This window comes from Hyalella azteca, unplaced genomic scaffold (assembly GCF_000764305.2).
Source record: "Hyalella azteca isolate HAZT.00-mixed unplaced genomic scaffold, Hazt_2.0.2 contig10727, whole genome shotgun sequence".
In the NCBI taxonomy this organism is placed as follows: Eukaryota; Metazoa; Arthropoda; class Malacostraca; order Amphipoda; family Hyalellidae; genus Hyalella; species Hyalella azteca.
In genome coordinates, this window is record NW_025940754.1 from 42773 (window position 1) to 69877 (window position 27105).

Genomic DNA, 27105 nt, shown 5'->3' on the forward strand with positions numbered 1-27105 from the left:
TTTTCCTCGAATTTCATATTATATGTTAAATGTTATGCTGTTGTGTCTAGTGTTCAATTATGCTCGCTACGAGAGACTACGGTTTCGAAATCAGTTTACAATATGAATAATGATTAATAAGAAATGAAGGAAATGGTTTAAAATATTTGTTGATGAATTAATTTCCCTTTTGTTGCCATTATTAGTGCGACAGGTTATAATAGGTTATATTTAATAATATTATAATAGGTTATAATTATAACTGACCTAAATTTAAATTAACTGATAAACTTAAAAAAATAAGAAAAACATCGCAAAAAATTAACAGATTTAGTGCTATCCATCAATGATCAAACATAGGCTGAAAAAAGTTCCGTACAGTTAATTTTAAAATTCATGATAATTAACGAGTCGAAATTGAAAATGCACGTTTGGCGTGAAGTTTCATGCAATAAATTGCCCTGACGGGCTCGATCTTTTGATATTGAAGTTCCTTTTGAATACAAACATTGTCATCTGGAGATCATGGATTATTAACAACAGAAGTCAACCAAAGTAGAAATTTACGCAACTTTTGCAGAGAATTTTCATCAGAGCCCATGCATCTCAGACTTTCCGTCATAATTTTAAGCTAAGGTGAGTTTCATTTCACCGGATCAATTTCTTCGGCGCTACATCAATTTATGAGAACACGAGGTTCGCCTGTCACTACCGAAAATATACGCAATACAATATATACAATCAAAATGCTTATTATCTATATCAACTACAACAATAGGTTTTGAAGTGAATTAAGGTGAGGCTGATTAATTGAAGCAATAAATGTTATTTTTGACACGAAAAATGTAAATCTAGGTAGAGTTTTGATGAATCTGTGAATATTATTCAATTTCTAGAATGTAAAGGATAAGGCTGGCTTCAATGGCTAAAAGCGATCAATATATAATTATTGATCGCTGACAATTATTTGTGTTGGAACTTCCGACCATCCTGCCGCTATCAGTAATAGGAGAGTAGTGTTGTCCAAGGTCCATAGAAAGCTTAGAAAATTTGACACTTCGCAAGCTCGCCGGCGAAGATACAACTGCGCCTCGAGCATTCGTACAGAACTCGTGTCAGTTAATCGCATATACCCCGATAAGTGGATTTCAGTTGATTTTCATCGCTGTGGAACTGAAACCAATTTTTTGACGATCAAGAGCGTGATTGATAAATACAAGTTTCAGTCTTGCAAATAAGACTCAAATCATTGTGGACTAGAAACCAAAGATCTAGCTGATGTGGTCTTGTAACCAAAGTTTTGATTGATGCTACTGGAAACCAGGCCTATGATTGATGTTGTTCGACAGCAAGCCTTTGATTGATGCTGATAGAAGGCAAGACTATCGATGCGCTCTGGTAACAAGAAGCGTCGGATGCTGCAGCCTGAGACGGCATCGTCTGTCTTCACTTAGCAGCAAGGTTGACTTTTTGTTCGAAATAGAAACTAGCTTTTCGGTCTTTAATTTCCCTCCTGCCACAACTCCAGTCTCTGGAGTTGTTCCGGGGAAATGAGAAACTTGGTTTTCCCGAGTCTCCGAGAAGCTCCAAGAAACTACTTGAAATATCTTCACGAGTTTCTTCCGCGAAGTCATTCTGTCGGTTCTTGGATAAGAATCAACGTCTCCGGAGCTAAGGTATACGTCACCCCGACTACACAACGATGGGCTAAGGTACGTGTTTCTGATGCCCGCATGAGATGTTGCAGATGTCATGAGGTGCAGATGAGCTGTGTTTTAAAGCTGCATTTGTGGGTTTAAGCTGTACCTGGGGGGTACATATCATATCATTAAAGTCAGTCTCTATAATACAGACTTGGTACAAATGATATCCATTTCCGCAAATGCCAAATAATGGTACAAATGATCTAAGGAGCACCATATATAGTCGCTCCTCAAGCGTACTCAAGACGTTCCATTCATGTTTATACGAAATATGTCGTTTGCTCTGGTATAGCGCATCCCTAAGCCTCTACGCATCAATCAAAGCAATTAAGCGGTTCATTGACTAATTCATGCATGCGTCGCATGCCCACGCAGATATGTGATGCACAAGCGCCGGAGGATTTTCCAGTGCAATTGGCTTATGGCTGCGGCCCTTCTCATTTGTAGTGTTTCTCAATATCGAGAAAGAAACAAGGAAATAGACACGACGGTTCATAACATAGGAAGCGAAATATCGGGAGCAAAATGCCGGTTCAGGAAGAAATGATTGTTGGGTCAGTGTGAGATTTAGAGGCGATGTTCGCTCAGGCAGAGGTAGTGCTCTGTGCTGAAATATTAATATTCGCATTAAATTTTTTCCAAAATTTCCGTCTTCATATTAGCGGTTTAAATGACGGCAATTTTGGAAAAAATGGTTTAATTATTAACTTGAGAAAAATTATTCATTTCATGAGCGATTAACCAACATTTCAAAGCATGTGAATGGAAGAATGAAGGCGGAGTTGGATTCAGCCTGAGTTATGTCGTCTGCTATATCGAGGCATGAACACTGAATAAGTCATGTGGTGTTGATGCTGAGTCAAGATGAGGATCGTTAGATGAATTGCTTAAATTCATGGATTGTTAAAACATGTATTGATTGATATAGCAACGATCAGATGCTGAATTAAACTTTATTTAATTAGAATTAGGTATCGTTGCGGCATATATGGACGAGGCGCGGCTGTTGTGGGTGAGTTTTCTTTTTCGCCTTCATTGTTGAGATATTTATGGCTTTACGTGGTTCACAAAGGATCCTAAATCACATTCACAGAGAATGTGGTTCAGGAGCTTTTTTCAAATGATCTTCCTTTTCATATGAATTTGTTGAATGGCAAGCTCACTACCTGAAAATTGTTGCTCAATTTAAGACAAAATTACAATTTTAAGATTAAAATTATAATTTCAAGCTTCACAATATTTTAAATTGGAACAGAACAAGCTACGAGAAAATGTGTCGACGTTCAATAAAAATATTTTCTGTCATCTACATCCATTGATGTATTTATTGCCTGTATAAATCACACCTCAATAGAATTTGTGTCACATGATGATATAAACACGCCTTTCAAAAAACAACGAAATGTTATCCAGTATTTGTTTGAGACAATACCGGTAAGCTAGACAGCGATACAGGACACCTCTTTATCCACATCTTCAAGTGGATAATAGATGGCCGACGGTCTGCAGATACTGACATAATTTTCGGTTCGGTATCCGTCGGTGAAAATGTCTAGGAATTGGAGCGAAATTCCTCCGTGAGTGTCGCAGAGATTAAAAATTCCAGGGTGCCGATGCCTAGCAAGAAGCTGCCTGCTCTTTGGCAGAGCTTTTCCAGGGGGAGACGTTGGGGTGACGTCGGGGTGACGTATGGGAGACGTCGGGGTGACGTCGGAGTGACGTATGGGAGACGTCGGGGTGACGTCGGAGTGATGTCTGGGAGACGTCGGGGTAACGTCAGGGAGACGTCGGGGTGACGTCGGGGTGACGTCGGGGTGACGTCGGGGTGACGTCGGGGTGACGTCAGGTGACGTCGGGGTGACGTCGGGGTGACGTCAGGGAGACGTCGGGTTGACGTTGGGGAGACGCCCGGGTGACGTCGGGGTGACGTCGAGGTGACGTCGGGGTGACGTCCGGGTGACGACGGGGTGACTTCGGGGTGACGTCGGGGTGACGTCGGGGTGACGTCGGGGTGACGTCGGGGAAACGTCGAGGTGACGTCGGGTGACGTCCTTGAGACGTCGGGATGACGTCGGGGTGACGTCGGGGTGACGTCGGGGTGACGTCGGGATAACTTCGGGGTGACGTCGGGTAGACGTCGGGATGACGTCGTGGGGACGTCGGGGAGAGGTTGGGATGACGTCGGGGTGACGTCGGTGAGACGTCCTGGAGATGTCAGGGTAACGTCGGGGTGACGTCGGGGTGATGTCGAGGAGACCTCGGGGTGACTTCGGGGTAACGTCGGTGAGACGTCGGGGAAACGTCGGGATGATGTCGGGTGACGTCCTGGAGACGTCGGGGTGTCGTCGGTGTGACGTGGGGGTGACGCCGGGAGACGTCGGGGTGACTTCGGCAAGGCGTCGGAGTAACGTCGGGAGACGTCGGGGTAACGTCGGGGATGTGGGGAATGCAAGTGAGTTGTGATTTGTTGCAGCGGCGAGGAGGGAATTAAGAAGAGTAATTGGTAGACGTTGTTTGTATGAAATTAGTGTTGTGTAATTCTTTGTGGATTAGTAACATTAGCCAACGTTTAAATATGAGTGAAAATAAATAGCTCCTAGTAATGGATGTTGGTGAGGGATGATCATAATTGAGCTGTAGTTTATAACTGACCTAAGTAAGAAATGAAAGCCAAAATGGGTTAGTGGAAAAAATGATGCGTCCGTAGAAATGATACGCTAAATGGAATCTCGATTTGATAGACTATAATATGCGTTTAAAAATTACTTTTTAAAGACAATACTTCTAAAGAGGCCACGTCGCCAATGATACACATGTACAATGAATTTCTAATTTTATTTTTAAACATTTAAAAAAATTATTTGTTAAATTTGTTTCATATTAAATTTTATATTTAATTTTTCAAATTATTTATTCTGTCAATCGATTCAAGCATCGCTTTCGACTTTACGAAAGTGTGAACAATTTCAGATCTATTGGACAATTGGAAACGTGTTAAATATCGTATATAGGATTTGTAGCAGACAAACAACAGGAAGTGAAGTTAAAGAAAAGTATTGTAATAAATGTGTCCTTATTTCTACGAGCATATCGCGCGCACTATCCCATCGCCTGTCACAATCGTTCAGAAGACAATGCTAGTGTTTATTGATATATCGTCATTCTTCAACATTCTACAACAACATTTGTTGTATTCGTGAGTGCACGAATATCATGGTTATATGCAGTAATACATTGTAATTCACGTTCAAAAATTTTCAGTAATATACTTGCACAATGAATTTTCAATTTTAACGCGGTATTTTATATTAATTGTATTGTGAAATTGATATCTAATTATTAACAGTATTAATTCAAAATTAAAACGGGCTACCATCAATAAATTTATGTGTAGTATTAATCTAAAGCTACATTCCATACTAGATACATATACTAGACTCCATATACTACTAGTCTTATTCCCTATATAGTAATACTAAAGCTATAGTCAAAAAATTTGCCACCCAATTTTCTCCCGCTACCATCCTTCCTTATTAGGCCTTGGCCATTATTCAAATCCGATCCTGCAATACAATTAGGGAAATAATGAACTATAATGAATTCGGTTAAGTTAGTCCCGAGAAACGAGGTTACGGGCTGTCAAAAACATTATCACACATTGCCCTATAATAATCAAACTAACGCTCACATAAATACTCTCTTTTAACTTAGACCGTCAGGAAGAGAGCGCCTGCTAAGTTGGAAGAATAATTGTGTTGGCAACACGAGTGCGTCACTCATCAGGGCCCGTGCAACACGGGATATATCAGTGTTGCTCTTGTCTCAGTGTTGGTAACGCGTCGCTCTCGTCTCAGTGCTGACTGAAGTTCTGTTGGAGGTCAAGGCATTGACAACACGTAGTTTGGGTCTCAGTGCTGACTGAGGTTCTGCAGGAGGTCAAGGCTGTTGACAACACGTAGTTTGGGTCTCAGTGCTGACTGAAGTTCTGCAGGAGGTCAAGGCTGTTGGCAACATGTAGTTTGGGTCTCAGTGCTGACTGAGGTTCTGCAGGATGTCAAGGCCGTTGTACACACGGTTGAATTAACACATATACATGTATTAATTCAACCATGGTTGTACGGCCATGAGGCGGACGACAGCACCGCGGCGCTGTACGGCTGCGCGGTATCCAGTCTACGCGCTCGACGGGCGCCTGAGCTCAGGATTGCAGTGCAAGCTATTGCTTCATAACTACGTTACTGTTCAATCTTGATGATCCTTATCAAAAGTTAATTTAATAGAGAGATCAATTAATAGTTCAAGGTCGTCTTACATTTATTTAATCAGCTTTATAATTGTGAATGATGAATTTATTGAACAATATCTATTATCGAAATTTGATCTAGATTTATTATCGGTCGTTTGTTGGATTTAGGAAAATATTTTACTCAATGAAATGAATGATAATATGAAATACTTGCTTCAATAATGCGTCGACATTTAAAACCTGACATCCGACATGTTTTGAAATTAATAAAGCACAATGAAAGTTAACTACTTACCATATATATGTTTTATTCAGATTATAATAATTTGCAACCATTTATAATAATTTGCAACCATTTATAATAATTTGCAACCATTCGAAAAATACAATTCAAATATTTGATCCACCTAAGACGATTTAGGTTACTATCAAATTTCAGGAATTTTTTCGACAATTTTTCTCGACAATAATAAAAAAGTAAAGCTTTAAAACACCATTCAATAATTGACAAATTAAATTTTTGAAAAATGGTGTATTGACTAGAAATTTTCAAGGAAATGAATTAAACCATTTCTTAAAATACCAAATCATAATTCAATTAGGAATTTTGACACATTCAGATTTTTTTTAAATAAAATCGAACATAAAATCAGAAAATATCATTTCTTCCTTATATATATAATATAAGGAAGAACTGAACGGCCATTGCAAGGGGTTATTAGAAAATAACGCAACCTGACGCAGCGTTGAGTGTATAAGCGTTGCCTCGCCGATCAGCGCTCACGCAAATTCAATTCATTTCTATGTGTGAGATTTGTCGGAATTTGGGTGTGTGAAATCAATCAAGGCGAGAGCGATGTAACTCTACAGAGTAGCTCTTTCTTATATAGAAAATCATAGGTGGCTCTTGGCGGGCCGTTGGTGGTCGGTCTGCCATTAGTCCATGGTTAGCGAAATGTTTTTTGAATCACTTTCGGGATTTGGACACTTTAATTGATTGACCAGGTTGTCTATATCAACCGGATAGAGGGGGATTCTTATAATAATGTACCATGATAAGTCGAAAGCAGTGCTACTTATCCAGGTTAGTTGTAGACTGACATATACTATACGATATCAAGCGCTGTTGAACCAGACAACGAAACTCGATTGCTAGTGGAGCATATAATACCAGACGAAACTCCACTGTTAGTAGAGCGAAGCTACTAGACGACGCTACACTGGTAGTCGAGCATAACTACTAAGCGCTACACTTGTGGGCGATACTCTTATGGTAGTGGAGAGAACTACCAGTCTGAGGGAAACTCCACAAGGGTAGCTACTACCCTGGTGGAAATTCCAGCGCTAGAGAAACCAGGGAAACTCCAATAAATCGTGAAAATCCAGCAAGCAAAAAAATTACCGCATGAGAACTGCCACTAACAATGACAGGTGTACGAAAACTTGTCGCTTTTAAGGTTTAAATCATTCAAAAAAATAGGCTCGTCGCCAAAGCTTGCCACAGGAAGGTTAAAATCCTTAAGAAATAATAAATTCATCAAAAACATCTGCCGCAAAAGTTTAAAATAAATCAAAAGGAATAGGTTCACGTCCACAGTCGACCTGGTGTTCATAAATAATTCACTCGCTTTAGGGAATAAATAATTTACACGCTTCAGGGCCTGCTGCCAGCATCATTAAAATTAAATCATTCAAGGGCGAACTTCCATTCCGATTACAAATGCTTTACTTGCTAGTTTTTTCAAATTTCAATTTGTCGTCTTTTCTCAGATTTGGCACGGATTGGTACGTGAAGCTTGTAATTAGTTCTGATTTTCAGAATGTCAAGAAAGTTGTTGTGGAAGCAGAAATATATTTCTTTGGCTTCATTTTTAGTTTTGCTTTTCGCTAGACACGTGATGATAAAAGCCTTAAATAAAACATTATTACTATTAATGTTCTTTTACCCTGTCAATTTTATCGTTGGAAAGTTTAATTCAATTACTGGGAGGATTTGACCCTCAGATGTGACAGTTACGTTAAAATCAATAGGGTAACACGGGGCAGCGAGCCCCCTGTGGGTCATGGGCCCATAGCGGGTTTCTAGCTAAGTATTGCAGATATCGGTACATGTTCTCTACTGCCGGTCGACAGTTTCACTGGGATAAAGTGTACCGATTTACGTTTTGCTAACTGTTTGCGTTATTAAGTTATTTGTGAATAACTGTTTTAGCCCAGATAATTTTTTTTGCTGCAAAACAAAACTGCTTTCGATTACTGTAGATGAAGCTTTTGAAATTACTGTGAATTATATTTTGAAAGTAATTTTTATAGGGATAATTTTTAGATCCAGTTTAGACTATTAGCTTCAAAATAAAATGTTGACACGATATAAATTGAAATAATACCTAGTGGGGCAACGGGCCCACGCGTGTCACGGGGCAAAGCGCCCATGGTGAAGTCTTGTGTCTCAAGATTTGTCTCAATGACTTTTTCAAAACTATGACTAGCTTTTTGAATTACAAATTCATATTGCATGATTTTTATTTGCCGCCTCCAGGCAGCATATTTAATTTCTAGTTATGCGTATTTATGACCGCTTATCGAGTTATTGACTCATGCCTTGCCAAAAGTTGATTTCGGTCAATATCAATGAGCCAAAAGTTGATGAGTTTTTATGGTGTTGGCTGAAATCACGATTAGGTACGAATTCTCTGCACATAATATCTGGATTATGGACGAAACTGGAACGAAGTTTTTTCTGATCATATAAATATATTTTTTCTAGTCAAGGAAACATTATTTCATGTCAAGGACGAATTTTTTATCGCAAGGATATATTTTTTTCAAGTCAAGGATATATATTTTTATGTCAATGAAATATTTTTCTTCACGTCAGTGATAGAGTTTTCAAGCCAAGAGTATATTTTTTTCAAGTTAAGGATATGATTTTTTGAATTGTTAATAAATGAATGAAGGTCATATTTTTTATTACATTTTTCTTATTTTTAACTGTAAAGTGTTGTTTTATCATTTTTAAACGAAAATATGCAATTGTGGTAAAGGGACCAAGGGTGGGCGCCTTGCCCCAAGCCCATGGGCCCATTGCCCCAGGGGTGGGGCAATGGGCCCATTTTGACACTTTTTACAAAATAGTTTTTCATTAAAAATTGAATAACTTCATAGGCGTCTAATTCGCATCATACATTCCTCATTAGTTGTACCTTTAAACAAAACAGAGAACCACCTTGTATCAATTAAAACTTCATCAAAATTTTAGTTTAAAAAAAGTGGGGGGCGCGCTGCCCCCATGTTGCCCTACTAGTCGATATATATATAATTTCAAGTTTAAAATATTTGACCAAATAATTCATTTTGGAAAAATCATTACATAATTATAAAAACAAATCAAGGGTAATTTTCATAAACATTGTCTACGTCATTTTCAATCAGAACGAAAGGCATGGTTCACTCGGTCGCTTGATTGCCAGTCGGGAGGCAAAGTTGAGAGCTGTCCACGCAAAAATTTCAGCTAGAAAGCTAAAAAAAACTGTAATGAAACTAGACAAATTTCTTCTGCTGAAATTTTCGCAAACGCTGCTTATAAGCTGACACACTTAAAACATTATAATTATAGTTACATAATTGGAGTTACCCTTATCGGATATTCGCTTATAATTTTTAATGAGTGCCCATTTGAAATGAGCGGAAATTTCGTCCTGTGTTTCCAAACGGCCATCAAATCATCACCCACGCTTTAAATGCAAACTGGACGGGAACGCTTAGGATTTAACCGTCTTTTTACTGAACACTTACATATATGAAGCCATTCTCTCTAATGTGAGTGTTATTGTCATGGTTAACATGACTCGAATGACCAATAATTCACAGTTGTCGCGCTCGCGTCTTAGTTTTACTGATCTCTAGAATATTTTTGCTTATTAAGCATATTAACAAGTAACGCGCAGACTCTGAGACAAGAAATTAAATGCAATTGTTGCTTCAGAACGCTCTAATTTCAATTAAAATAAGCTAATTCAGAAAATCAATGAAGGCACGATTTATGTTTTTTCCTCCTGTCTTTCGTTCATCGTGATTACCAAGCCGCACTAATACCTGATGACCATACCGCACGAATACCGATTGTCATATCACTATAAAAATTAGATGATAATTTTACCCACGAGAAAATTACCCCAGCGCCTTGAAGTACTATATATAAGTGTTCTTAGAATTGCATCGCAATAAATTCGAATAAATGGATCCAAAGATGCAATTTTTGACGGTATTTCACGCTCCCGAATAATTATTTCTTCATTTTATAGATTTTCTAACAAGTTACTTGGCTTATAAATCTCCACGTAAGAAAATCTTCCACACTTCATTCTCCTGAAATTCACCGTGGGACATCGACTAATACAAAGCTGTCTTCGCTGAGCTCGAGAATTTCCTGCTAAGCCTCACTTTAAATGCGATGCTCGGATGGAAATTATGGCCGTAGCCGCGCCGCCTTATCGCTTGCTATTCTCCGGCCACCTATAGGCTGCCTGAGATAAATACAGCATTTCTACACAATGTAAAGCTGCTCGCCTCCAAATGGTGGCTAAGAATAATGAATTGGCGTAACCAGCCTATACGATGCATGTGTATGGTTCTATGTTCTGGTCGTTATGCGCGCTGCTGCCCCAATGTGTTTGTGGATGCACGAGCTTCTGCTCAAACGCAGTTGTTCAATGTACATACCCGTGTACGTACACATATCTGTGCGCATGTGTACCTACCCGCATACCTATACACGTGTGTATGTGATACCCCGATGCCCGTATATGCCCCGACGTGCATGTAATTATTTTCGTTTGAGGAACGAAAACAATCTAATTAGAGCTCGGAGTTTTAGGCTGTTTGCTTTGAACATTTTAAAGCTCTATTTGATCTTTAGATTGTTTCTTCCTCGAATTTAATCGTAGCGATAAAGAAAAAGGAAGAAAGCGGCCTTTGGCAGCTTTGCTACATGCTGCACCACTCAAGGTCAACGGTAGCAAAGCTGCCAAAGGCCGCTTTCTTCCTTTTTCTTTATCGCTACGATTAAATTCGAGGAAGAAACAATCTAAAGATCAAATAGAGCTTTAAAATGTTCAAAGCAAACAGCCTAAAACGGAGTTTGCTCTAATTTGTTCCGTTCTCTCCTTGTTTGGTATTGTGGACACGGTCGTCCCATACCAAGCTATTGCGTCGCCTTCTTTTTTCGTCGACCCCAAGCCGTTATTGTTGTTGTAATTGCCAATCCTGGTAGTGGCGACTAGGGAGGGGGGTGTTAGGTCAGTTTTCCGGGCCGCCCCCCCCCCCAAAAAAAAATATAACTCAGTACTTACTGCAGTGAGTGACAGAGAGCGCATTTTCTCGTCGACGAAAACTTGAGGTCACGGACGGACAGACAGACGGACATAGCGAGCACAATAGTGCATTTATCCATAAATGAGAAAATGCGCTAAAAAGGGCGACCCCAAGCCGACGCCAGGCCGGTCGCCCTCGCCGCCATAACCCCGAGTGGCCCAGCCCTCAGGTTGCCCAGCAGCTGCACAGTGGCAAGACACTTCCAATTAATCTGCCCTGTTTGTAATCGTTATCAGCAATAGGCGTGTCTAACTTATGAGTAGGCAACGTGAATAAGAACGAGGATCGGATCCAGCTCTTTTTCCTTCACGCACTATGACAAATGAAAGACTTCGTTGTGATGCACATTTCCCCTTTGTATGGTTGTCGCTATTTGCACAATATGATCCATACATTTTTCAGAGTGTGTGAAATTCCATTTCACACCTCCCAACTCAACAATGCTCACTTGTAATCTGACGGTTAGGAGGTTACACGCAAAAAACTTACCTAAAAACCACAACAATACCAGTTTTCTGGGCCTATACTTTAAAAAAAAGTTAAGAGATCGTAAGTTCATCAGCCAATCATTGACGGCCTTTCAAGCAAAATTCACCAATCATAGACAAGACAATAGAGCGTAAGTATTTACGTTCACTTAGCGAGCTTTGAAGGTATGGCCCCTGACGAGCAATCCATGATCATCTCTGACAAAGGGTTCCGGAAAGTCTAAATGCACTGCTGTTGCTAAATGAGTGCACGGATTTCTGAAATTATTGACATCGTCCTAAAATTTCGGACGCTGGGCAAATCCATGGTATTGTAACCTTGTGACTCAAACCAGATTCCTCTAAATTCGGTAATTTTTCGTTTTAAAAATTGTGAAATAGTGTGCGAGTAAGTAGAAAAGCGGGCTACTCATTATCACGGTTTGCGTAAACAGCTTAAGGGGGGGTATACCCTAAAATTTTCGGATTTGGCTTTTCCGGTTTTTAGTCTCATCTTAAAGCTGACATTCTGAACTATCCAACTGTACCATTGCCATCTCTGTACGTTGATTTGTGCTTTCACGACAGATCATGAAAGGGGGGCAGGTGGGGGAGTTCTTTAACAAATTAGATAGGAGTTAATTAGCTGCTGAGCACTTTGAATATAGTGTCTACTTGAGTTGCGCTTCAGTTACCCGTTTAGTCTCATCTTAAAGCTGACATTCTGCCTAATCCAACGGTGCCATTACCATCTCTGTACGTTGATTTATGCGTTCACGACAGATCATGACAGGGGGGCGGCGGGGGAGTTCTTTAACATATTAGATAGGAGCTAATTCGCTGCCCAGCACTATAATACAGTGTTTGCTTGAGGTGAAGCTCAGTAACCCGCCTGGCGTTGTATGAGGAGGTGCGCATGTAGTCGCTCCCACCATCCTTGAGTGGAATCAAGCTCCAGAAACGTTTCGTTTCGTATCCTTGCTACATTGAGTGCCTATTGCGATGCGGCCGGGACTTTGTCGCGCTCTTCTGAACATTCACAGTTATTGTCACGGAAAACCTATCTCCTCCTAGAGTTTTAAAGCTACAGCGATGATAGATATACCATTCGATTCGTAAAGACCATACATACCTATCGAGTAACTAAGTTTTTTTTAGATTTGTGCATAGTTTGGATTCAAAATGGGGGGGGGGGGGGGGAAAATTTGAAGAAAATGAGAAGAAAACGGAAAAATGTGTGTAAAAAAAACTATGGCAAAAATAAAAAATCGGGCTTCGTTACCCGATTGGTATGGTCCTTACGCATTGAATGATATGCGTCTCAATGTTGTAGCTCAAAAACCCTAGGAGGAGATAGATTTCTACAGTACCCCCTTTTTTGTCCGTTTTCTATGAATTTCGCGTTTTCTATTAATTTTTCCGAAAAAACCATATGAACAAAATATTCTTGTATTTTGGTTTTACATATATGTGTGAAGTTTCAGAAAGATCCGTTAGTAAATGTGGAAGTTTTTCTGGAGGGTAACCCCCCCCCCCTTAAATCACAAGTTACCGACCATTTAACCACAATCTTAATTCAAATCTTGGCCATCAAAAATGTGACTAGTCATTTTTATCCGTTCTCATCCTGTCTCGTGTCCATTTATTTTTCGCTCGCTATCAAACTTATGTATGACGAGCCCTCGAAGTTCGTTTCAACCTGACGCCACAATAGCATCTTCCTAAAATTATTATATACGAAGGAGATATTTAAGATTTCACTGAATGGCGACGATGATGAAAGACATGTATCAGCAGACGGTATTAATAAACTGGCTTTGAAATACCTTTTGATTGAATTAAGTTAGTAGGTTTCTGGTATGTTGTTACAGTTATAATACAGTTTATATTATCGGTTACAAATATCAAATACAGTTTATAATATCGGTTTTTAGAAATTAGAGCTAATATACCATATGAATAACGCTTAACAAAAGATTTCCAATTCACTATACTTAATGTATTTCCGCTTCGGTTCAGAAAAGTCATTTCATCTAGTCAAATATGATGAGCCTATTGAAAATATTCAAAAATATAGAATGATTTATGATGGAGGTAAATTAAAGTTAATATCGCGTAGTTCAAAACAAGCTATTGTCATTTGAGGCAGTCTGTGAGGAGAAAAAAAGCTTGAAAAAATCTCTTATAAAAATGGAAGAGGCAATAACAGCTATCAAAAGAGAGGGGATGTTCAATTCTGGAAATAGTAATCAGCTGCAGATTGATGTTGATAATATCCGCGATGATATTCACCATCTCTCCACCGAATTATCAGCTTATGGCCCGTATGCTAAATAGGGCACTAGGACTACGAAGTAGCACTATGCACTACGAAGTGTCATGTTGGTATGCTAAATACGTCTGTAATGATTTAACTTATTAACTTAGATTATGTGAACCTGATGTTTTGGCAACATCTCCCGAACCATAGAAAAGGCTTCCTTCCAGGTTTTGTTTATTCGTTGTAACTTGGGCAGTCGGCCGCTTGTACCTATGGTAAGCGCTTAGATTTTCTATTGAATAATAGAATGTGTACTTGAGATTAATTATTGTAAGAGTTGCGTTATAATTGTTTGATATCTTGTTACTAGTACTGTGTATTTAAGCATGTGATTATTTAATTGTAGGTATAAGAAGTCTGGGGTACTTCCCTCCTCTGTCGCTTCGTTCCTGCTTCTCGACTCCTTCAATAAAACTACGTCTGAACCAGATTCTGTTAACCTACAAGTACAAGAAATTGGTTGGCACTTAGTTTTTGGTGGAACCTATAATGAAAGGAACCCGCTGAAGTTATTACAACGTCACAGACACTAAGCACTTCGAAGTAGCTCTACAATGTTTAGTGTCGCTTAGTGTCGCACTACTGATTCGTATGCAGAAAGACTTTGAAGTGCTACTTCGCTGTTAGAGTACTTTATAGTGCCGCACTACGGTATGAGTCTATTGAAGAATGGTAGTTAAGTGCTCAAATAATTAATTAATCCCCAAGTAATTCTCATTCTTTGCAGAAGATTGATGTAAATTGTCTAATTGTGATGGTATATAATGGTACTAGTGAAAATTGTGATGGTGAGCTGAAATTCGCAATGCGTCTGCGCACCTTTCCCATCATATATTCAAAGTCCACGCTTCCCAAAGACATCGAACAAAAGAGAGAAGCATGGAAAGTTCTTGCAGAAAAATTCAAAATGACTCAAAAAAAAAAGAAAATTCAAAACATGGTATCAAAAACAAGAAAAGTATTTTCTACTTCTACGCTGTTCATCTGTTTCGCCAAGGAAAATGTCAGCCATAAGAATAACATGTTGTTCACTGAAGCGTTACACTTTTTTATATTCATGGCATGTAGTTCCTGAGGTTTTTACGCGATGATGCCTTTGCTGTATACTTCATAGTGCTAGTGCCCTATTTAGCATACCAACCGTAGTGTTCCATGCCGCACTATGGCTTGTAGTGCGTAGTGCTACTTCATAGTGCTAGTGTCCTATTTAGCATGCCAACCGTAGTGTTCCATGTCGCACTATATAGTAGGCACTACGGCTTGTAGTGCGTAGTGCTACTTCGTAGTGCCAGTGCCCTATTTAGCATACGGGCCAATAATTCAAGTGAATATATTAGAACAGACAATGATTTTATTTTCAAAATAAAATTGTATGAAATGCTCTACAAGTGGAAAGACGATACTAAAAATAAACAGATCAACTATGTGTTTCCTCCTCCAAGTTTGAAGTGTTGCATAAATGGGAAATGGAACTGCGCAAAAATGTCATTGCCACTGAAGTTGTTATTGGAGAATTTAATTGATTTCAACGACCTTTGCCTGTATAGCAAATCAACTCATCAGCCTGAATATAAGTTATTGAAAAATGCTTTCGATAAGGGATATAATAAATCTGAAATCATTTATTTATGTTCCAACGGCAATGGCAATTTTGATGATTATCATGAAAACTTACCTAAAAAACGCCAACAAAAATGTGCAATCGAATTCTTTCAGAATACTGCTTCTGTACCTGATCGAAGTGACATAGATCCTAGCAAGAAAAATTTGTTCATGCTTGATGATATTGTACGGAAAAAATCCAAATCATGCTGATAGTTTTTACAGCCGTGGAAGACATAACAACTTTAGTTCACTTTATTTATCCCAAAAATTATCACATATTACCAAGACAAACCATTAGAACGAATTCAAATCAATTAATTCTATTCGATTTACCTTTCAAGGCTTTCATCGATGTGAAGATTATTCACAGTGATTACATTGCATGCGATATGCCCTTTGCAGAGTTTCAAGAACTGTGTAATGAAACGTACAAAGTACAATACAGTTTTGTGTTGATCAGTAAAGATGAGCACCCAGGTTCTGGAAAATATTTTAAAAATCTAAATTAATTATATATTCCAAAGAAGTATCTCCCATCGTAACACTAGGTCAAGTCCTGAGATTAAAAAGTGCATAGTCAGTCGGAGGTAAATGATGCAGGTTTTTGATCGGGGGACAGTGATCAAATTTTAGATAGCCAAGATTCAAAATAAAATTGTGGGTAAATGATTGGAACCCTGTGATTTAAGTTGTCCATACAAACTGTGATGGTGAGCTCGATTTTCCACCTACTTGTGCTGGTTCATATCTACAGGTATGTCCCTAGAAGAATGTTTCAGCCATTCGAGTGAGCACTTTCAGTAAGTACAGTAGGTATTTAATTAATAGTATTTTTTCTTTTTACCGCATTTTCTCATTTACGGAAAAAAGGCGCTATTGTGCTCGTCATGTCCGTCTGTCTGTCCGTGACTTCACGTTTCCGTCGACGAGGAAATGCGCTCTGTCACTCACTGCAGTGAGAACTGAGTTATATTTCTTAGGATATTCTGTAGCCATTGCGGGACAGATTGAGAGTCCAATATGCGGAAAATTCAGCTACTCATTGTTTAGCAATGAATAAATGTCTTCGGAATTGCACCGTCACCAAATGAAACGACCGGAACCCTTTTCACAGTCCATCCAATTCGCAGCTCTGCCATGAATATCCTTAAACATAAATGGACCGTGCGCTGTACATGTAACATGCAAAGAAATCAACGGCAACAAACAAGGGCCTGTAAAATTACGAGGCCGCTCTTCTTGATTATGTTTGCGTAGGCCTCTGTCTGGCGCGGTGCAATATAATTTAGCGGATTTTTGTGAAGGAAATTAGCCGACAGACAGATGCCCTAATTACAGGGTACTTGACATTGAATAATTTCCTGTCTAGCGTGATAAGCAATTGTGTGCCAGCAATGTCGAGTTACACTGTTACAGTATGTTGCGTGCCGTTAATGTGGAGTTTCAGGAGTTTACGCGTCACTAATGTGGAATTTCATGAGTTTGCGTGCCAGCAATGTTGAGTTATAGTATGTTGCGTGCCATTAATGTGGAGTTTCATGAGTTTTCGTGCCATCAATGATGAGTTTTAGGATAGTGTGAAATTAAAATTAGAATGTGGTGCCACCAGTGTTGAGTTTTATGATAGGGTGCCATCAATGTTAAGGTTTTAGACATGAAAATTTAAAGAAAATTTCGGATTGTATTCTCCAGGCGTTGAGTTTTTGGAGTTTACGTCCCGTCACTTACGAGTTAAATAGGATAGGGTTCCATCAATTATTATTTTTAGGAGCTAATTGAGACAAATATTTGGCATTACCAGTTATTATTACTGCAATGTTGACTTCAATGCCGCCACCTAAGCTTTGATTTAACACCTCAGAGGTTCTAAAGCATAAATTTAAAATTTCTAGAGTAGGGTGCCATTAACGCTGAATTTTGAGCGTTTCCGCAAGATTTCTTCTGAATTTTCCTATATACTGAAAAATTACTGGATTATTTTTAAAATTCCTGTCCCAATTAATGTTTCGTTTTGAGTGTTGAGTGACAAATATATTAAACGTATGCAGTCATATTCAATTTTATAGTTCACATATCTTCATTGTGCGATATTCAGAGGTGAATGTAAGAATGTTGATGCAATGAATAGTGAATAAGTGAAAAGGTTTAATTCAGGAATATTTGATCAGGGATTAATTGTGAAATTAACGACCAGAGACTATCGATGCACCTCGTGTGGTCCAAAAGCGATAAATGCAATTACTTTTTATATAATTTTACTGATTTAATGTCCCATAGGCACAATACTGAGTGAAATGTTAACATTACAATATAGATAACTAGAAATTGGATTATGTTTAATCTGCAGATTATAAATAATTATTATGTAAGATGGAGAGAATTTATGGAAATTATTAATGAATAATTTTCCGGTAAAATGTATTTCTGCACTGAATGTAAAAAGAAAAAAATTCATTTTTGACAGATTGGAAATTAAGTGAAAACTACGAATGGTGCGAAGTACGAAAATCGATTATATATTCATGCCTATAAGCCTATGGCTCAGGCGAACTTTCAACACAAGTGATTCCAATGAGTTCTATTCGATGTCTTCGGACAACATGTTTAATTTCTGTAAGTTGAATTCAGAATATTTGCTATGAATCTAATAATTTAAACATTTCGATGCAAGGTCTAAAAAATTCTATAATCTGAAAATTTCAGTGCAAGATGCTAGCGAGACTATTTCAGACAATAATTCATGAACAAATGGCAGGATCGTGAAACTAATTTACCGAAATAATTCGCTCCTAAGGCAGGTATGAAATGAATGCGGGAGTGTGAAATGTCATATGAACTTCGGTTTCAAGAAATAAGGCTAGAAAAGGTCGGAACAAGAATGTTACAGGGAGCATCTCTATGAAATTGCCTTTACAATGCCTTCGGCTAAGCCCGTCAATCCAAGACGAGGTGTCAGAATTTCTCAACTTTTGAGGCAGCAGCGGCCGCTCTAGGGACTTCATTGCAGTCACTAAGCCATATTGCATAGTGGGACCAACACTGGCTGTAGCGAGCGCATATTTGGCCACCGGTGGGCCAACTATAAAATTTTCCAGTGTAAATAGAACTGTTGGTTGAGCGGCAAATGCATCTGTAATTCTTCTTGTTCACCGATACCTGCTAAATAATATACAAATGAATATACGAATCCATGAAAATTTTTAAACGTGCAAATAATGAAATATTTTTTGTTAAATATCGGACGGTAACTAGGAGACATAAAATAAATGAACTCTTTTCAGCCTGATCAGTTGCAGATACAACACGCAGTTACCTTCTACAACACGCAATGATGAAGACGACCAGTTTTAATTCCTTTTAGATATATTGAATCATTATATTTCACGATATAAGCTACAAATATTTGCATAAAATGATAAAACGGAGTAATTTAAATTGCACCTCAACTGTATTTTTTAGAGCATTAGAGCACTGATAAGTAAATAGCCCAATGAGACGGTTTTACACTGCGAATAATAAATTTAATGAAAAATAAAACCACAGTTAAATTGAAATGGGGAAAAAACGTTATGAGTGCATGTAATTGCATGATTTAAGGTTACACATTCCGCTGTTTGATATTATAATCTGATAAAACTCTGCGGTAGATAGTCTCGGTATTTAATTTATCTATTCATCACAGGTTCTGATTCATCAGTCACAACTGCACTTAAGTCGCCTTGTTTATCTCAGTAAAATATAAATCGGAGATTCTTGAAAACAGTTGAACTGTGATTTTTTGTACCATGCGGATAAAGCTAATGGTCTCTTGACTTGTGCAAGTCCGTTCTTTCTTGTTTTAGCAAAACCGAGGAATTAGGGGTGAGTGGATGGTAAATGAAGCACGGTGTTTAGCTATTTAATTGAATAATTTCTAACTCTAAAAATCCTAATACCTTTTTGATGAATTTATTGCGTTCCCTTTCCGATATCTTCTAAATAATTATTTCGGTCTTAATTAATTAATTCACCAATAAATTAATAAGGCCAACCACAAATTTTCGAAAGTGATTTTCTTTAAAAACTTTCAAAGAACCGCATTAAATTTCGAAATCCGTAACTTATCGTTCAGGCATCGTGTATTCCGTGCAATATTCTGAATTTTTTTTGACCCGCGCACGTTCAAACGCAGAGAGCCTCGCAACTGACAGTTAGAGCTTCAGTGAGACTTTTTGCAATGCGCGTGCGTCGCGCACTGCGAGATATTACGAAGAGCTTGTCAGGGCGATACTATCCCTGCTATATTATCCTTGCAATACAGGAATAGCGTTATTATCATATGTAGATTTTTTATTTGTGTATGTAATGAACTCCGCACGAAGGATGCGGTGTATAAAGCTTATTTCATTTACTACCTCTCGCCATGATACTGTTGATGCTGCACGAAAGATGTCTACGAAGTACACCATTCGTTTACGTAGCATTGTTGGGGGATTTTAATAATTTAAGATGAATGTTATACACGGGTTAGAGGCTACCTGATTGTTAAAGGACGCCAGAAGCCATTAATGCTGCGAGGAAATAAGTCATGTTTAAAAATCGCGTACGCGATGCCAGAGTTGAAAATTAAAAAAAAAACCTAATAAATACTCGATCATCTTAGAACATGTCATAGGTATAATAATGCGAATATTCAGATGCCACAATCGATTTTTATCATATCATTGTACATATTGTAAACATTATATTCTAGTGAATATTTAATTTAATCAAATGACGATAGGCTACTTCATTTCACCATTATATTTGACTAGCAACAGGATGCATGAATAACCTATCATTTCAGATTCAAATTATGGCATGGATGAAACATTACAACTCTAGCGTGATGCTATTGCTAAAATATAATTTTCATTATTGACAAAGCTTCAATATTATAACTGGCATGTTGCCTTCATCTCATCATCATCAAACAGATTCTCTCCTAATTGATTCAGGTATAGGCTGCAGGTCTGGCATTAAACAAATTAGGCATTAAAGAACTTTCAAGAAATAAAGTGAAGCTGAGCGTGCGTAAATTCTCGATAAAAACGGAATATTCTTAATGGTTCCGTTCTAGACGGCAATGGAGGAAATCCTGTAATTAATTGACCGGATCAGTCGAGGGAAGAGCTTAGAATTTCTAGGTATTGATTAAAAACTATTGAAATAAAATCCATGCCTTAGATATATTATGAAAATATGTTTATTTATTCTAAAAAATTTGACTATTTAAAGTTTATATCACATACACAGAGACACGAAGATGTATAATTTCAGGTAGAGTATAGCTATATCTATTCATAATAAAACTCTTCATAAGCGTTTCTTCGTAGCTACAACGAAGAGATCTGTTCAGCTGCGAACACGGAGAAACGGCAGCCGTGATGTTATGTGTATATCTAGGTTATTTTTTGAAAGCACATAATTCATATTTAAATAAAAAAGTTCAAAGTCGTCCATCTTCCCAGTTAGGTTTTGTTTTGTTACAAAGAAATAATACTGATCGTGGAGAGGACGAGGCTTTAAAACTTCCTTCAAACTGGGTATCCTTCAGTAGGGTAGACTTTTTGGAGGGTAGAATACAGTTTAAGTAGACCTCTCAGCGAGTAGACTTCTGCCTTTGAAGACCTCTGAGCGGGTAGAATTTTGTCAGGGAACGTTTCAAGGGGTATATTGTGTCTGGGCTTCTTTCTTTGGAGGCGGTTAGACTACTCTCTGGGGAAACTTCTGTTGGAATAGAATTCCGTCAGGGCAGGGTTCCGTAGAGGTAGGTTTCAGTCGGGGCAGACTTTTGAGGGGGTAGACTCTTGTCTTCACAAACTTCTGTGGCAGTAGACTTCTGTCTAAGCTGGTTTCTTTCAGCATGGAAAGTTCTACGACAGCTCATGAATAATTTCATTATCTGAATCCTACTAATATAGATTTCTAACAAAATTTATTATTAAGTTATCTAACATAATTTATGCCCTTAATAAGCGGTCACAATTAATTTATTTTACAATATTTTAGTTGATTCTCGACCTTCATTGATGAATTTTGTAATAGTCTTTTGAAGATATAAAAAGTTTTTTGGCGTGTAAAGATATCTATGCGTGATTTTACAGTAATATCGGGAAAAAATTGATTCGAAGAAACTCAGAATTTTATGTTCAAACAAGGAATCAAGAAATACGTTTGAAGGAAATTTTTTGGAACCTTTCAAATGCCTGCAGCTGCAATGCTAACATTTTTGGAAAAAGTTATTCATATAAATGCAGAAACCAATAATGAGAATATATTCAAAGCCTTATCAAAACCTGAGACTCCATTGAATAGTTCTTTCTTTTTGTGGATACGTTATTGTTTCACTTAAATACGCCAGTGCTTCAATTCGGCACTTCATTAATTCATTTGGCAACATCAGAGCACCATTTCGGTGCTACATCACTGCAGCTGGAAACTTGATTCCTGAAGCTGAGCAACAGATTTCTTGAGTGGAACACTTGCTTCTTCCACCCTGACACTCAATTCTTCCAGCCGAACACTTGATTCCTCCAGCCGGACACTTGATTCCTCCAGTTGTACACATGATTCCTCCATTTGTACACATGATTCCTCCAGCCGGACACTTGATTCCTCCAGTTGTACACATGATTCCTCCATTTGTACACATGATTCCTCCAGCCGGACACTTGATTCCTCTAGTTGTACACTTGATTCCTCTCGCTTAACGCGCTTAACGCTCGATTCCTTCAGCCGAACACCCAATCCTGCCATCGGGCCACTTCAGTCATACTCTGAGCCGATGGTGATGCTGAGTTCGTCCGACACGATCAATGTTTTATGGTACCACGCGTTGGTGTCCAGCACGACTGCACGGGGAGGACATGGCTATTGTGAGGCGGTCAAATTATAAACCTATAATTACAATTATGTAAACTATTTGCACTTTGGCATGAGGGAAGCAAAATGTTGAAAACTTAATTACGGGTTTATTGGTTATTAATTGGTGTGATGAGTCCGTCGAGGCTTTGTTCACGGCCTTGGTAATTGATATTTCAGCTCCTTTGTAAGCGAAAAATTCGTTTGAAAGTAAATTGTGTTAGGCTTACAAGTATTTGTTCGTAGGAACAAATAATATAACTGAAGGTGTTCATCAGTTATATTGAAAAATGTGAAGTTATTATTATTCAGCGCGCAATATAACATTCAACTTCTTTATTTAGTTCGCGATAGTTTTGGATAACCTCATTGGTGCTCTTACATATGGGACCGAACTTTCGCTCCAGCCTGATGCAATATGCAAAAGTTTTATACTGGACTCACTGAAGTTACCACTTGTGACAGGGCTCACTCACTGATGTTGCCAGTGGTGACAGGGCTTACCTACTTATGTTGCCAGTGGTGACAAGGCTTACCTACTGATGTTGCCAGTGGTGACAGGGCTTCCCTTCTGATGTTGCCAGTGGTGACAGGACCTACTTACTGATGTTGCCAGCATTGACAGAGCTTACTTACTGATGTTGCCAGCGGTGACAGGACCTACTTACTGATGTTGCCAGGATGTACAGTAACGCTGAGTGTCTGGCACTGGAAGTAACACTCAGGCGGAGGCTCCAGCGTCCAGGTTTTACTGCCACGAATTTGCGCTTGCCAGGACGGCTTGCCGACGTGGTCGATCTGAGCAGAAGAGAAAACGCTTTGCATTAAATAATTTTTTGGTGATCAGGGCATTATAAGCAACCCAGTATTTCTTTTTACCTCGAGTGATTATAAAACCGACAAAATTTTCCTGGCGTTGGCAGCGAGTACTTGGTATTTATAGTATCTTAAAAGCCGTGGATATTTTCCAGCTCTTGAATCTGGCAAGTGCAAGGATAGGAAAGGCATCAGCTTGAGTCGTCAATTCTTGGTACACCATTATTGTGCTTATAAATACATATGATGAGATTTAATCGGATGGCGGACATTTTCGTTAAGAAGTCCCAGGCATTAAACGTTTATTATGTGCCTACTGTTATTATAATATTAATGATAGTTTTGTTAAATGTTATCAAATACAGCAAGACTCGAGCGCAACTCTACAACCTGCTTAAATATTTTCAGAATTTTTTTTTAACTAATCGCAACTTAAAAATTTATCGTAGTCTTGTGATTGTGAAAGTGAGATGACTGATGATGATGAGACTCTTGACGTAAGGGGCAATTGGTATTTCATAATAATATTTATCATAAAATATTAATATGACACACACACACACATATATATTATAATAAAAACTGAATTGACATTCATAATGTTCAAATCGAAAATCAAGTAATTATTATCATTAGAAGCTATTCTGTCAGGAGGTTCTAGCGAACCAATATTTGTTATTCAGTTTATTTAGCGAAGCAAAACTTGTACCAAAATGTCCAAAACTTTTTCCGAAATGTTTGCAGTTCAGAGCAACAAGTTCATGCTCCCGAGAGCTCGAGCTTTAGCTCGTCCCAGTTCTGAATAAATCGTTTGCGACAAATTTTTTTTCTTCATTTTTGATCGAATAAATTTCTAAAACGGCTTATGAATTTAGAGCACTGAAGCTCAAGGATGAGACTGGCTGCCGCACGTACGTTAGAAAGATTTTATTTTAACGAATGTATTCAGTCACTTAAGAAACTATAGTGAAGTTAGAATGCAATACCAAATAAACGAATAATGAGATTCTAGACGATTTATGTATTCTTATTTTTGTAACGAAAAGCGAAATAAAGCCTCTGAATATTTTAACAATGATAATCAAAAACTTGTATCTATGAGGCGACTAGTATTAGTAATTCATAGCATTCAACGATAATGAATTAATGGTAATCGTTACAAAAAGATTGTTAACGCAACGGAGAATATGGCTCTAGAAAATTTTGCCTCAGAAATTGTTGTTTTGAACTATGAGTTATTTGATAATTTTGAATTTATTCAGATTAATGCTTGAGGTATGATTTATCAATTGAAAATATCTTTGAAAATTTGATAAGTGCAGCATCTATGCACAACAAATATAAAATTTCAATTAACCAACCTTAATTGAACAAAGTATAATTTATTTTGAAGTACGGATTGTTCAGTAATTTTCCATTATACTTGAAAATTTTTTGGAAAATTTGTCAGCCAGTTATATGAGGGCCAATGAGGGAGTCAGTTTTATGAGGGAACGATGAGGGAGTCAGTTTGATGAGTCAACGATGAGGGCAGGAACAATGACGTGGAGGTGTGTCCTGATCACGTAGCCTACATACGTGGAGGTGTGTCCTGATCACGTAGCCTACATACGTGGAGGTGTGCCCTGATCACGTAGCCTACATACGTGGAGGTGTGCTCCGTATCCCTTGGTGCCCATGAAGATCCAGTCCATCTTGGAGGCCTCGGACGCCTCGGGCAGGAAGTAGGGGCGGGTGTAGTGCTGTCGCAGCTCGTTCGCCGCGGCAGAGTCGCAGTTACTCCTGCGCCGCGGTAATTGGGAGTAAATTAGTACAGGCGCATGTACACGGGGACAGTAGTACTGGCGGCCAGTAACAACTTTCAAATACTAACCGCCACTATTCACTGTGCTACTGGTGGCCTAGTGTACAGGCGTTACAGGCCACGAGGCAGTGGTTAGCCATTAGTGAAGGTGCATGTACACGGAGATAGTAGTGGCAGCCAGTACAACTTTTAAAAAGTAACCGTGACTGTTCATCGTGCTACTAGGCTCGTGTACGGGCGCTATAGGCCACGAAAGGTCACAGTAACCTATGAAATAAGGCCAGTAGCTTTATTATTAGTCGCAGTTAGTATTTAAATATGATACAGGCCGCTACTAACGTCCCCGTGTACAACTTAAGAATAGGACGAGCAGGCCACGCAGGTGCCCAACTAAAATGGATGAAAAATTTCTCAGAAAATCTAGAAAATTTTGCTAAATGAATTAAAATTGTCATCACTATTTCTGAATATTGCAGTACGAATGGACTGTTATCCAATCCTCAATTCGATATGTTTGTTTCATGTGTGATTTGACTGCAACGTAATCTCTACCATGATGTCGTAAATGTCCTAACTCCTTCAAATGTTTCATCAGAATCATCGTAGTTATCCGCGTGTTAACACGATAATTTTTATGGAATATAATTATGCAGACAAGCGTGGGAGATCATGTCACGTCTATAGCGTGACAAGAAATAATATAAAACTGACAGCCTTCGGCTGTCCAATGCTTTAATGGCTGCCAAAACTGACATTCCGCCTATTAAATTTTTGCAAAAGTTTAAATCATTATTTTGACGATCAATTTAGGACACCGGTTCTTGTCAGCGGGAAATCATACAAACTGCCTCGCTATAATCATGAAACTTTCCACATATTTTAGTGGATATTTCGAGCAAACTTTCTAGGCCTTGCACTGTTATGCATTTTATAGGCCATCAGAGGCTGCGGAATGGCCTGATCAAAATGACTGTTCGTGGTCGTCATTTGTCATCTTGTTTGAAATAATAAATGCGGCGCTTCGTTGCTACGCTTCGTTGCTACGCTTGCACATGACGAAAATAATTGTGACTGAAATTGTAACGATGTAAATGATTTTTTGCTGTCTCTTTTTTAAGTATTAATTCAGAGTGTCTTGTATGATAATTTTCCACCTAATATACAATATATTTTACTTGGCTCACCCGCCACTCACCACCCAATATACCAGGGTTCACCCCTCATGTTGACCCTGTCTCTGCTCATATTGAAGACGTCTCTGAGGCTGCTGAAGCTGGTCTGGTAAGGAAAGAACTGGCAGTCTCTGTAGCTGTGGCTCAGCACGGGCGAGTCTGGCGCGTAAATGTTCTTGAAGAAATCGAAGGAAAAAGTTCGCGGCGCCGTCCAGTCCCGCTGGCCGTCCAGCACCAGCACTGGCCTGCCTGTGTATGCGTATCTGAGGAATTTAAACAGCGTAATATTATTCATAGAATACGAAGATATAATTTACAGATATTACAATATTGATATGTGTAAAAACCAAGTTTTCACATTCTTGATAAAGTAACAGTAACCTGCAATCAATAAGATAATTTATTAAATTTAATTTTGTAATAAATTAAAACATTAAGCATAGATGGAATTTTTCAAATTTTTCAATACTGCGGAAAAAATGATACCGTATTTTCAACAGGATGGTAGATTTTTCAGAAATAATATTGGTTTTTATAATGAACTATCGGGTTTGGCGTGGCCCAGAATATTCTATTCTTGTAAATTGAGAATTCGATTAGTCCAAATTCCGACCACACAAATCTGGTCATCCTGAAATCTCGTCATCCCGCGTCCAGTTTTTAATTTTTACACTGCATTTCTAGAATACGTACAGCCGCTGCTCCTCATTTTAGCGAACAGTGACGAAATTTTCATAA

At 38.5% G+C, this 27105-nt stretch overlaps 1 protein-coding gene across 1 annotated transcript in view; it reads right to left on the reverse strand.

Annotated features, from left to right (window-relative positions):
* Positions 1-20054: 20054 nt before the first annotated feature.
* LOC108669977 overlaps positions 20055-27105 on the reverse strand; it is a 30745-nt gene continuing 23694 nt past the window's right edge. The window contains exons 4-7 of the mRNA XM_047882560.1: positions 26391-26630; positions 25038-25173; positions 23244-23373; positions 20055-22565 (exon numbers count right to left, since the gene is read on the reverse strand). Of these exons, the coding sequence (XP_047738516.1) occupies positions 22480-22565; positions 23244-23373; positions 25038-25173; positions 26391-26630 (592 nt within the window). The 3' untranslated portion in view covers positions 20055-22479. The remainder of the gene's footprint in view (positions 22566-23243; positions 23374-25037; positions 25174-26390; positions 26631-27105) is intronic.